Below are 13,414 nucleotides of genomic sequence, written 5' to 3'. Positions count from 1 at the left end.
GCAACATGTAGCCTTGTGTTCCTTGATAACAAACGCCTAACCAAGGGGAAAAACAAATCGAAGTCTTTTCCGTCAAAAATAAGCACTTTAATCAAATATATACACAAAGCGCTACCTTTTTTCCAACGCTATAAAAGCTTATGTAAAAACATTTTAAAATCAAATTTTTAGAGAGGAGGAGTGAACACCATCAGATCAGCGGGGCAAACAGACTGCCGTATTCGGTCTTTCAGTTCAGGAGTGAAGGGCAGCAGGGCCGACTCCGCTGTCTGGGCACATCAAAAATAAGTGTTACGTTTTATTCGTCAAGAAGGTTTTGAGAAAAAGTGAAAAAGGGGGAACCTGTGGTGACTGGAAAGAAACCGGTGTTGGGACATAGGGCAGAGTGCAGGAGACTGAAAGGAACATCACCAATATCAAGTTACATCATGCACAAAATTGTTTCAAGTGCAAAGAGTAGGCTTGAATATTTATGTGAAGATACTTAATAAAGTTTGCATGCCTCAGGTGTCAATCATACCGGTTTCCTGCAGAGTTAAAGGGCTCTCAAGGCGACCTTTGGGACTTTCCATATCAACATCCATCGCCACGGGTGACTCCATGGCAAAAGGTCCCCTGGGTGACAAACTGCCTCTCTGTGAAGGCTGCAAGTATCGCTCAAAGTCAACACCAGGCATGTCCTGAAAGACAAACTCATTACTGTGTGTGCAATCAGCAACATGTTGAAAAGTGAAGTCGAAGTCTTTACCTCATGATCACAACTCTCTGGTGTGTTTACCAAAGAGTCCTGAGTGCATAGGAGGCTTTGCACAGGCCGAGGGGTGCAGCTCACAACAGGGGAGGACAGCTGGGCTGCACAGGGCGACAGAGTGAAACTCAGGGATGCTGAGGGCATTCGAGCTGGAGACGCAACAGGACTTTTACAAGGAGACTGTGAAAGACGTAGACTCATGTCCTCCCCTGGTTCATCCTGCTCTTCAACACTGATGGAGGGTATTGACTGTCCAGGGTCAGAAACTGAGCCTTCCGTTTGTTCTGTAGCATCTGAAGGCACTTGTTTGACCGGAGAGAAACGCAGAGACACAGAGGTCTCAGGCTGAGGGGTGGCATGAGGCAGCGTTGTTTGTGCAGGAGTTTTATTTACTGGGTATGGGCAGGAAGGTGTTGTTGGCTGAGGATTTGCAGTCATTTGAGCAGGAGTCTGAACCAATGCAAGAGATTGACGAGTCATTCTTCTGGGTGTGAGATAGTTTGAAGATGGAGATTGTTGAGGCAGGACCATAGCACTCCGGCGGCTAGATCTCCTTATCGAATCTACAAGACAGCAGATGGCTGTAAAAGGAGCATAATAAAATATGCACATATTCAAGCAGATGTATTTTACCTGGTGTCTTGGCTGGGCTTTTCACTTTGAAAAAGCCTCCATCGTTCACCACAGTGTCTGTGCTCCTAGCTTCCAGCAGTGCATCCTGTGAGGTCTGCTCTGTGCCCTCAGCCGCCTGCTGCCGGGCTTTCATTGCAGCCTTTGCTGCAGCCAGGCGAGACTTTGCTGCTGCTTTTGTTCCTGCAGGCTTAGAAGGGGCTGGGGCAGGTGCAGGTTTCTGCTGGAGAATGGTTTGTTTTTTCAATGATGTCAAGTAAAAGGTCACGAGTATTGTCAACTTATACATGGGGCAAATGGTACCTTTACTACTTTTCTCTGCCGAGGTGGAGGTTTGTGTTCCTCAACCCAGCCACAGGCTTCAGCCGCTTTAAGAGCATCAAACTTCTTATTAACATCTTCCACCTAAAGTGAACATAAAAATAAAAAAAATACAACAACGTTCTCACTTAACACCATTGCCAGCACTTTGTTTTAAAAACACACCTGGAAGTAAACCATGTCCCAGAAGCCCTGCAGGTCAGTGCATGTTGTGATCTTCTCGCCTCGAGCAAACTCGCAGTCGTCCACCAGACCACTGAACTGTTTAAAACGCTCCTTCATCAGCAGCCGAGCCTGGCCAACCACTGTGCGCATACGGTCCCTCACTCCACACAGACAATCGTAAACAATAGTTAAATAATGCCTATGCACAATGAAAACTAGTGATGGACTTGACCTACTTTCTTCTGGTATGGACTCCTCATCTACTTTAGGCTCCCACTGAGCGCACAGACCCGTCAGCCTGTCAGTCTCAATGGCAATCTCAGCTCTGTTGTACAAAGATATTATTGCATATAATTAATAAAAGAAAGAAAGGCAATACAAATAGTACTTATGATTTAAAATGTAAGCAACCTGAAATATGGCACGTCGTGTTTTGGTTCCTCTGTGGCCTCTGAAAGAGACTCTGTCACTGCGACAGGCGCTGGAGGAGAGGAGCGCAGGGATTTAGGAGATGGTTTGACCTCCACAGCTTTGGGTTCATCAAATACAGGAGCAGGTGGAAGAGTAAAGCTTGAGCTGAAGAGAAGACACATTTTTTAAAAAAAATATCGGCATAGTAGGCAAAAGGAGTAGGAAAACAAAGAAAAAAATTGGTTATGTTGCCAGTACTTATTTCTACTTTTCAGCTGCCATAAAAAAATTGACAGACCTTGGTGTGAGAAAGGCGTCCGCTGAACGAGGGGTCAGGGGGTCAAACTTAAAGGAGTTCAGACCGTGAGGGGCCTGGAAGAGAAAACCCTTGGGGGCAAAAGATGACGTCTCTAGCAAAGAGTTTGGGACCTCCATCTTCTCCTCGTCAGACTGGACAGAACAGGCTTTCTGCTCAATATCTGGTTTCTGGACGGTTTCAATAAAGCCAGACACAAAATTTAGTCATTTAGATAGTCATGTGCAATATCGTAGTCAAGGTGAATGAACTTACAGAAATGCTCTCCTCATGAACGCATGCTGGGACAGTTATTTGGTCTGCATTCAAAAAACAACAACAAACATTTAGAGTCCCTGCAAACTGCACAGCATAAACAGGACTTCACAATGAATTGCAATTGAAGATAATGAAGTAGTCTGGGCAGTACACTTGATCTGCAAGCTAAAAAAAGGTTTATTATCAATTATAGGCCACTTCAACCACTTTTCTTCTCGTTGTTGGCAAATCTAAGGTATAAGGTTTTCACAGCAAAGTGTTTAAACAAAGAAAATCTCGGGTGTGTCTGGCCTCAACGCATTGGTCACTGAAACGTATAATGACACCAGATTGTCAGTACATACCTGCGCACTCGTCCTTTGGTTTATCTTTCGACATAGGGGCCGCTGTAACCGGAGGCTTGTTCACAGACCTCGTAGACGGACCACGTGTGGCCAGCTCTGATATTTTCCAGCCCACAGACAAGAAAAAAAAGGAAACAAAATAGGAAGACATGGTTACTACAGGTGGCAGCAAATCTAATGTAATGCTTCGTAATGCCATTTTAATTCCTAAATACTATATTATTAATCCCGCAAATGTAAAACCTCTGTGTAGATGTCATTTGGTAAGATTTGCAAACATTCAGTCAAACAATCAGGAATCAGGGCAAATGTTGATATTATAAAACAATATTGATACTTTGGGCGACTTTTGAACAAGATTTCAACCAAAACTGTATTTGAATAGTTGTTTGATGCCCCATAGTTTTCTTTTTTTGTATTTGGACAAATGTATGCAACAAAATGTATTGCACAATGTCACTGAGTGGGTTCTGTCACGAGGGAAAAGATAATTTTTTCTCCAAGAAATTTTGATCACTTTAATGTTGAACATGATACATGAGGATCTTCTTTACCTTTACTTTTACATGGAGATGGTGCGGGTTTGGGAGCAGCTCTGCGGGTTCTAGTTGTTCTTTCTACAGGTGGTTGAACTTTTGAAGAAAGAAATGAAATGCATTAGGTTCAACACGAAATACAAAGACAAATTTCTAAATGCTTACATTTCTTTCCAGCCGTATTCACGTCCTGCAGTTTCAAAGGCTGCGAACATTTCAAGAAGCAGTACGTTAGAAATGATATCAGACACCAGGTAAACAAAAATCTTACCTTTTGCACCAGCTGCTGTTTCATGGAGCGCGTCACTCTGGTGCTCTGGGCTGGAGCAGGATTTATTTTTGTCTGATTGAACAACACAGCAGCACATGCTGAACATTCAGAACCAGGTCCATGAGTAATGTGTAAATTAAATGTGAAAGAAAGCCGGGGCTCACCTCCTTAGCTCTCCCATGGGCAGCTTTGACAGGAGGCAGAGATTCAACAGTGTCTTTAGGATGGTACAGGCCAGTCTTGAACACTGCTTTACGACTCTTTTCCCTCTTCTCCTTTTCTTTTTCAAGAACCTTGCGTTCTTTCCATCTCTGCAGCTGCTTCAGTCTTTCCTCCCCAGCCACATCTTCACACACAATTTAAAATGTACAGCATTAATGTGCATGTTCGTGCAAAGTGACTGATCGAGGAATTGAAATACTTACTTTTTGGCTGCTGTGCGTTGCGCTTTTTCCCTTCAGCTACTGACACGTTTGCCATGGAGGTGTCAAAGGATGACAACTCAAGCTCTTGGACAGATTTGAGCTGCCTTCGAGTATTAACAGTGCGTTCCCGGTTCTCTTTCTGGGCCTGAGACCTTCTGCGGGACATCTTGACCCTCAGCATCGACACACTGTTGTCCCGCTGACGCAGGTGAGCGAACCGTGACTCCATTTTCACCTGTTCAGAAAAACAAACTAGTCATGAAGATTGTTCTACAATGTAATACTCAACATCAACAAATGCTTCTAGTATCTGCAACGCTGCCACAAGGAAATCTAGTTAGATCCCGAGTAACTCAAGAGGAAGCGGCCTTCAAGGCTAGCTTTGCTGGGTTGTTCATAAAAATATCGAGCAGTTTAGCTTCATTAGTCAAACTATTTAGTGTTCCCGGTAAAACCAAGAAAGTTAGTATTCAGTGCGACTCAATGAAAAATACTATTTACCTGTAAATGCCAACTGGTTACAGCAACAAACTTAAAACCTCCCGCTTCTCCCGCAGTTACATGAAATACCTGCAGCCTAACGGACTAAATATACATAACAATCTTCTTCCTCCTCAGTCCAGACGGCGGGGGGACTTTTGAAATTCTCCACGGCGCTGATTGGCCGACGCCAGAAGAAACACGGCGCTGATTGGTTTATTCACTGATACTTCAAAACGTACTTCCGGGATGTAAATACTGCCTCCTCGTGGACATTACAAGCTATTACATTTACTGTAAATAATATTCAAAAGTGTGCACATTTTAGGACAGTTGCAGTTATATTAATATCGTTCAACAACAGGTATTTTTTAAAAATACGTTACTGTTTTACATTTCCATAATAAAAGTGCAACAAAATGCAAATATGGGCTTTTATGTGTTTTGTATGCAGCAAGTTAGGGTTTGTACAGGCTGCAGCAAGTGCTTTTTAATCTGATTTCTATATTTTTAATATCACAAACTCTTTGTTTATTTCTTTTGTCAATGTTAGCAAACATTGCTTCAAATTTCGAAATTCAAAAGCAAGAGGCAAACAAAAAACATTTAAGTGAATTTCAGCCAAAACTGCAGCTGAATGTGTTTTTGGCCCATGATTTCTGTATTTCTGATTAACTTAAGCAGCAAAATTAGCCAAGCTTTGAAGTTATTGAAAAAACAATCAGATTTAGTGTCAGTTTGGCCTTACATCATTTTTGCACTATTAATTTAATGACTTTTATTCTTCTTAATGCCATGTGGAAATCCTGCATGTGTACAAAATCAAAATGCAAATGCAGCCGTATGTGCTTGGTTATCACTCAGTGTAATCTAAGGTATTTATTTCATATGCAATCTAAAGCCAGTGTGTAAAAACAAAAACCTGCATTTAGGAAAATTCATATATTTATAATTTATTTACAAGGTCGGTGCAGCAGTAAACAAACCACAGTACTTTGTAGAATTGAATGAACTGCTGCGTCAGTTTTAAATTACTTTTAAAAGATGTGATGATTTTACTGAAAAACTACAACTGTAATCAAAGATAGCAGTTAACAAACTTGTCTGTACAAAGCAAAATAAAGGAAAACATGTACAGTAAAAATCTGCATTTGTACACTTACTTACAAGATTACAATTTATCTTAAATTAAAAAAAACTTGAATTTCCTGTATTTCTCAATGAAATTATTTCAGTAAGCCAATGTTGAAATCATACTCTGAAAGTTTTAGTGTCTCTATGAATGTGTTTAGTCCAGGAAAAAAATGTTGTTGAACTGTGTTGCACAGAGTCTCTTCACTTCCTCTGCAAAAGACAAAGAAGAAATGTATCATGGAAGAACTGTAGATTAAATATCAAGACATCCCATTAAGTTGGACACATACCATTAACTTCTATTAAATTTGCATTCTTCTGGTTCAGGATCACATACAGCTCTCTCTGGTCTGACTTCTTACCAACAACCCAGTAGTCGGTCATAGCTTTTACAATAATTTCTTCATCTTCATCAACTCTGTCAAAGAAAATACGGTTTCAACAACTAAAATCATAGCAATAACAGAAATTGTCAGGTATCTCATTGTAATAATCAATGGCATGTGACTCAGTGAACCTTGCAAAGTCACAGTTGATGTCCCCCAGGATCTTCATGAGGTCTGGGTGCACAGAGGTGAGACACACGCTGGCTGTCTTTCTCATGTGAATGGTGCTTTTCTCTGCCAGGTTCATGTGATTGAAGTAGATAAACTTAAACTGAGGTTCTTTCTCTGTCCTAAGACACACAAATATCACACAGTTAATCTTGTGCAAAATACCAACCAACAGCTTATACATTTCCTTCCAAAGCAGGATCTAGTCCCTAACATTTGGGACAGCATCATTGCAGGTTTAGACAACTGGATCATCTGAAGGCGACTGCTGGGGTTAAAGAAAGAGTACCAGGCCAATCTGCAAAGGTGAGCTGCTTGAGTTTCCCCAAAGTAGCATCATGACCCTATCCAGTGGTAAGTCTCGTCTGTCACTGCCAGTCAGCTGTCAATACACAGACTGAGTAGTGATTCCACAGTTACTGTAATCGGTGTCAGGAGGGAAGCACGTCTGCTGTCATTATTTCATTAGCAAAATGGTGGTTTGTATTTTGTTGTGTTGGTTATTCGATGTTCGACTGTGGGCTACTGAAGAATATGAACCATTTAATTGAAATAAGTGCAATCTGTATTTCATCAGCCTCCTAAATTTCCCTTTTTTATTCTGCGTTCTAAAAACACAGCTGCGTGTTTAGGTATCGTATCATCAACTATGATCGTCAGACAGAAAGTGTGTTGATGGTTTCAACAAATAACACACTTCCTGTCCAAGTCATCTTTATTCTTTTTCATTAAAATATAACATACACTACAAGTCTGACGATTTATCCAGACAGACACAGCAACAGTACCCACTGCTGCCACAAGGGGTCAGTCCCCAATTATTTGTTTATTACTCCCAACTCGATGTGCAGCACTATTCAGATAATGACATGCCCAGATAACATGGCAGTGGTTCTTTATGTGGTTCTCATGGTCACCTGCAGTTTCAGACTTTGGTCATATTATTTGAGATCATTTCACTTATGCTTTAGTTATGCATTTAATATATGGTTATTCTTAAAACATGGTTTACCCCTAGTTTAGCCATAATTTTAATCCTGTTATGATCTACGGTATGGACTTAAAATGTATAGAGTCAAAAGAAGTAACACATTTCATAACTCAGTGTTGTCACTCATGTGCCTTCTGTAGCCATTCCCTTCCCGTAACCAAACAGCCAAGTCAGCAAATTAAATTGTGCAAGTTGATCATCGCTTGACATTAATGGGTGTTTACTCCTTGCAGTTTGATTAAGAACTTAATACTTCCGCAGTCGCAGGTCCAGTGGTTTTGTCGTCAGATGCGGTGACTGAATAATGGCAGTGGTGGATGTGGGACTCACCCTGATATCCTGCGGTTGATAGTGAACTGCTCGCAAATATCCGATGCCAGTAAAGTGAGCTGTGGTCCCACAAGGCTGTCCAGCTGCTCACAGAACTCACGGGTTAGCTCCACAGAAGCTTTTGGGACAGAAAAAAACAAACAATACATGGATACACAGTGGGTTCAGGAAGTTTTCATACCCCTCTATTTATTCCATATAGTACGTACTACACTATAAAAAGGAAATAATGGGACAAATATGAAGACAATATAAAGATGGTAATAACTTGACAAGACGCCACTCACCACTTATCATAAAACAGGCAGCCGCACTCATGGCCTGAAAAAGAGTGCACGTGGGTAGAGATTAAAAACAAATTCAAGGTCAAAAGAGGTAGGAAATTAAACTAATGTGAGAGATCAGCATCGAGGCTCAGTTTTTCATCACTTTAAAATTCCGCCGCTTTAATATTGATAGAACATCCGAAAAGTTTTAATCCTAAATCTAGGGGTCAAATTGTGGAAAGCATCATGGAAATCCCCCTGATATGTGCAATAACAAAAAGCACCTTATAAACAATGAGATGCAGCTCCTCGTAGCCGTCTTCTGCGCTGACGTAGACTTTCGGAAACCTGAACTTGGCCTCTGGGTCTTTGAAATTTGTGGGTCCTGTCAAAAATCTGGAAAAAGTGCATTGCTTTGTTAGGCACGGGATCACAGTCTGCGATGTCAAAAGAGGCAGGAAACAAAGAGGACAGTGTTGAAGCGCATGCACAGAGGATTCCACAAATTCTTCCGATAATCAAGTGTCACAATTTGCACGAGGGGTTGTGTGAACTCTGTGCAGGACAGGAATATGTGTCTTACAGGAGGAGCCACTTACAAATTAGAGCAGGCCGGCTCCAACTAGTAGCTCCTCCGCCCTTTGTAAGTAGACTACAGTAATTTGGTACACACGAGTACCCATGATGCTGATCACAAACAAAGGGGAAGGGCAACACACAGAGCAGCTCCTGTCCTCACATGACATCACAAAATCAGCAAGTGTGTGTGTTCAGAGTGTGTGTGTTTGAGCGTGTGGGGTTGGCTGACAGTAAAGCGCTTTAGCTCATTATCGCTGTAGGCCACTTCCATCCTTAATCGCCAAAGTTGTATATTGAAGAACTCACCTCCCATAATGCATCAGATTCCCCGTGACTTCTGGCCGCAAAGGAGAGTCTCTTCCAGCCAACTACAAACAAACATATTCATGTAAAAATGTGCTGCTGCCTTTGCTAAAGAAATAATTTTCTCTGCTTCACCTCTGGTTCAGAGTGTCTGGGGAATAGTGAGGTGGTCAGGTACTTGTATAAAACTCTCATATCGTCTTGTTCCAATCCACTCCTGTGAGAGACGAGACACACTGAGGTCAAAAGGATTTTAAATAGACTTTACTATATACAATAACACTTGCATTTGATCAACATGTCTATATGAAACAGCATGTGCCGTTTGCCCAATGACGGCTCCCACTTAGAGATCACAATGCTCTCCAGTCATTTTAGCAATCATATAATCCCCGGTGCTTTTGCTCAGAGCGGGATGGCTCATGTGTAATTAAAGGCAGGGGACATGTCACACAGGCCACAAACCACAAAGAGGATTACAGCTTGTACCATGTCTGTTTACCCAGCAGGCCGAGGATGCATTTCCACATGCAAATTTTAGGATTTCAAGGTTTCAAATGCGGCGTGACGTAAAACAAAAGCGTCAATTTGAGTAAGTAGTAAATAAGGCAACGCAAGACATTTCAAGTTTGAAACACTGAAACACTGGCCTATTGATGGGAGTATTAGTTAATCCAAACCGCAGTCTCCAAATGAAGATCTGGTCTATATTGGCCCAGGGTCAGTGTAAAAGCCATGTACCTATTTCTCCAGTTTATATATACATTTTTATAAATTGTGGTCCTAAAACGTTCCAAACATCTCTACAGGGATGAGTTTAGAAAGCTGCACAGCTTTCAGGGACCAGAGTGACCTGGTAACAATTACAATATTATATGGTGACCAGATTGGGATTATCAAAAATGAGGACAACAGATTTGTAGCCAGGAAAAACAAAAAATGTAGTACTCTGTATAAACAATACAATTATTCTCCAGTATTCCAAGGCAGTGGAGATGTGCACATGGCCAGCAGGAAATAGTAATAATATTGGAAGATTAATTTTACTAACAGTGTTTGCCTAGATCGACCCCTGGGGCTCAGCTGTTCACAAGCCTCAAAACACTATATAAATCTAAATTTGACAATATTTTATCAGCATGTTTGAACATTTCACAATGCTTTATGACGAGAGTATCATGTCTGCGTCATATGCACCACATGGGCCTCTTTCATCTGCCTTTGAACTTGCATTACAAATTCGTAAACACTATTTAGAGTAATCGATTTAGGAGTGCTTTCTGTTAAAAATTAGCTTGTCTTTTGGTTGGCCAATAAATAAGCTTCATACCATATGAGCTGGTCGTTATAGAGAAACGCTGTGTATTTGACGAGACTTAAACTCTCCTCCACTCTGTTCACAAACGACTGGATCTTCAAGTACGTCATCTTGTCCAGCGGGAAGAAGCTGATTCCTCCAAACACGTCCAGCAGATCGCAGGACTGCAAGTGGAGAGTCTGCAGATACTGGAAACCAGAGTATGAAAGAAAAAAACAAAACACACGCACACATAAGGCAATCACAATCAGAAGAGGCCGGACAGACACAGGAGACGGAAAAGGAGAAAGGGGTTAGCTTACGTCCATACAAGTGCTTGCTTACAGTGCACCAGAGAAAGCTGAGATCAGAGCCGAGACTGACACACGACGGAGACACAATTGCATCACACGAGGCCAAGCAAGAAGCACTGACATCCAACCTCTTGATTGGCCTCTCTCTTTCTCCCGTGGTAATGTTTCATAGTGGAGAGGGAAACCCAGGCTTAACTTAAGAAGGGTGTTCCCTAATTAGAAATGATTTTTTAATGAGCGTATTCAGCTTTAATGTCTACAGCCGCATACTCCAGTGGGCTGAATCACATTAGCCGACAGCAACATCGGCGATAGTTGACAGCCCAGGTGCGACTATCAATGGGTCTAAGCATTGTGAAAACACCGGGCAAAACATTAACGTGACCATAACAATGATTTGCCAAGTCTACGCAGGCAGACGTACAGTAGAGTAGGATGCGTTCACTGCTTTTACCCTGTAGAAGAACTTTTCAAGTTTCTGAATGAGCTGCTCAACTCCTCCAGCTTCCACTGCTCTCCCAAACGTGCCATTGAAAAGCTGCACCAAAACATCAAAACCAACACTTCATACATCTACTTTCACCAAGAACTTTAAATGTATCCTTCAAGTGAAAAAAAAGAAATACACTACCTTGTACATACTGTAGCATTGTCGTACAACAGCACCATAGACGGTGTCCTACAGAGAATAAAGGTGAGTGGGAGCAGCTGAGGTGTCAAATAAAAGATTATATTTCTTTAAGACTCACAAGTATTTCCTCTTCCTGGTATTCTACTGTTGGAGGTTTACCATCTTTGTTTGGCTTTTCTACCATTGGGTTTCGCACCACCTGAGAATAAATGGATTTGATGAGGAATATGTATGATTTGAAGTCATGATAGCGTGAAAATACTATACCATAACAATCCAAAAGTTTTCTTCAGGTTGAAAGAAAAACTGTCGGTTTTTCTGTGTGTGCAAGGATTTCGCTGGTTTATTCGGGCAAAATGTCCTGGAGCAGAAAAAGATTTAAGTCTAGAAGGTTGAAAATGTTGGTGAAAACAACTCTCATAACAACACATGAAATACCTGGTGAACTGAACAATAGCTTCACAGAGTCCAACATTTCTTATCTTCTCATTCTTTTCCACATCACTGGGGTGGTAAAATAAAATCTTCTTCTCCTCCTAAACATTCGGCATTTTCGGATTACTAATTAAGTCAATACAAGAGAGAACTAGGCTTACCTAGAAGAGCCTCACCTCTCCTTCCCGAGGCCCAAATGTGGGGTTATAAACAAAAAAACTAAGCAGAGATGGTGTGTACTGTTTCTCTTGCATTCCTGAGGCCATCCTGGGACTGTGACAAGAGAGAGATCCTGTTAATCCATTTCAGAATAAAGTATGAGAGAACAAAGGACAAAAGGTGTTACCTGATCATTAGCATTAGTGTATTGTGTGTTTGGAATTCCTTTCCTTTAAATACTGTTTGGTTACCATGCCGTGGCCTGACGAATGAAAAGAAAATGGTGATGCAGAAAATAAAAATAGGCATTTTTTTAAAAGGCTATGACAATATATCGGCACATCAAACATGTTAAGGAGAGGAGAAGGCAGCACTGTACTTTAATGCTCATAATCTGCCAAACATGGTGACAATAAAAAATATTTCAGTCAACATCAGACCGATTCATATTTAGCTTTAAACTTTTATAAACTCCTTTGCACTTTCATGTTCAATTCATTCAGATTAAAGTACTGGAATTCTTCATTGAAAAGCAAAAACACAAATCTTGTATTTACAGTGGTATGTATGACTAATGGTAGAAAATGCAGAGACATTCATGTGTTAATAAGTTTACTGTTGATTTCAATAAATAAAACCATCGGTTGCCCTTTCAGAGGTATATAAAAGTAACTTTCAATTGGAACTCTATTGTTATATTGAGTTAAAACGTGTTTTATTTAGATGGACATATTGAGTCAGTAACATATTGTCTGTTTTAGCCGGGTACATTTACAGACAGCATATTTTGCTAACTGTCAAGTCAGTTTTCCTAAATTGACAATCTAAATCAGCGCTGGTATATAAAAGATGATCATTTATAGCATCATCACGTTATGATACGATTATTCAGCAGCAATAGTATAACGTTGACTCAGCTAACTGCGCTGAGTGTGTGTGTGTGTGGCTAACAGATGCTAACAGGCTCTGCAGAGGTGCACACAAACAACAGCGGCAACAAAGGTGCTAAAGATAATAGAAAGGAAACACCCACCTTACGGTAATCCAACCAAACACGCCCAAGCCCCCGTGTTTGGGCAGAACATAAATAAAAACGTGACAGGGAAAAAAGGCATCAATGAAAGAGACGCATCACTTTAACTTGCTTCACTTCCTGCTTTTTGACAGCGCGGTGTCACACGAAACCGGCTCGGGCTAAACAAAAGGTTCCTATCATGGTACCTAGAGGAAAGTAAACCGTGGATTTATTTGTAAATATAGCAATTGCGCATTTATGCTGCCAACACGTATACTTTGCATTAGAGTGTAATAAGAATTAAACAGTGGTTACCAAAGTTGGCGTTGGGAACCTTGGGGGTCACAAGGACTGAGCCAGGGGTCCCATGATGATTTCAAGCTACAAAAAAGAAAAATATTCCAGTGTCCTGTGTATTTGATATAATCCTTTATTGAAAACAGCTTGATTATTGCTTGATATGATCTATTTTTTTTTCTTTTTTTAGATCATCTATTT

The 13,414-nt window shown here is 41.0% G+C and overlaps 2 protein-coding genes across 2 annotated transcripts; both read right to left on the bottom strand.

Moving 5' to 3' along the window:
- Window positions 1-87: 87 nt before the first annotated feature.
- On the bottom strand, window positions 88-4,658 carry dlgap5 (discs, large homolog-associated protein 5). Its single transcript, XM_079576828.1, has 16 exons — window positions 4,429-4,658; window positions 4,168-4,349; window positions 4,004-4,075; window positions 3,898-3,937; window positions 3,197-3,352; window positions 2,850-2,893; window positions 2,577-2,764; window positions 2,279-2,443; window positions 2,104-2,192; window positions 1,868-2,028; window positions 1,685-1,786; window positions 1,385-1,601; window positions 749-1,314; window positions 521-680; window positions 343-395; window positions 88-269 (listed from the first exon to the last, which is right to left on the bottom strand). Exons 1-16 carry the CDS (start codon window positions 4,655-4,657, stop codon window positions 168-170), a joined length of 2,526 nt encoding a protein of 841 aa, XP_079432954.1. The 5' UTR covers window position 4,658; the 3' UTR covers window positions 88-167.
- Window positions 4,659-5,937: 1,279 nt separating this feature from the next.
- Window positions 5,938-13,073, bottom strand: ccz1 (CCZ1 homolog, vacuolar protein trafficking and biogenesis associated). Its single transcript, XM_079577495.1, has 17 exons — window positions 12,935-13,073; window positions 12,089-12,163; window positions 11,919-12,015; window positions 11,746-11,843; window positions 11,575-11,668; window positions 11,426-11,506; window positions 11,308-11,355; window positions 11,131-11,214; window positions 10,396-10,571; window positions 9,201-9,282; window positions 9,069-9,130; window positions 8,468-8,579; window positions 8,205-8,238; window positions 7,918-8,035; window positions 6,560-6,718; window positions 6,333-6,460; window positions 5,938-6,252 (listed from the first exon to the last, which is right to left on the bottom strand). The coding sequence occupies exons 2-17, from the start codon at window positions 12,100-12,102 to the stop codon at window positions 6,197-6,199; spliced, it is 1,443 nt and encodes a 480-aa protein (XP_079433621.1). The 5' UTR covers window positions 12,103-12,163; window positions 12,935-13,073; the 3' UTR covers window positions 5,938-6,196.
- Between the last annotated feature and the right edge of the window lie 341 nt (window positions 13,074-13,414).

The sequence above is a fragment of the Gobius niger genome (genome assembly GCF_951799975.1).
Source record: "Gobius niger genome assembly, chromosome: 19".
Lineage (NCBI taxonomy): Eukaryota > Metazoa > Chordata > Actinopteri > Gobiiformes > Gobiidae > Gobius > Gobius niger.
This window is presented reverse-complemented; position numbering and strand designations above follow the sequence as displayed.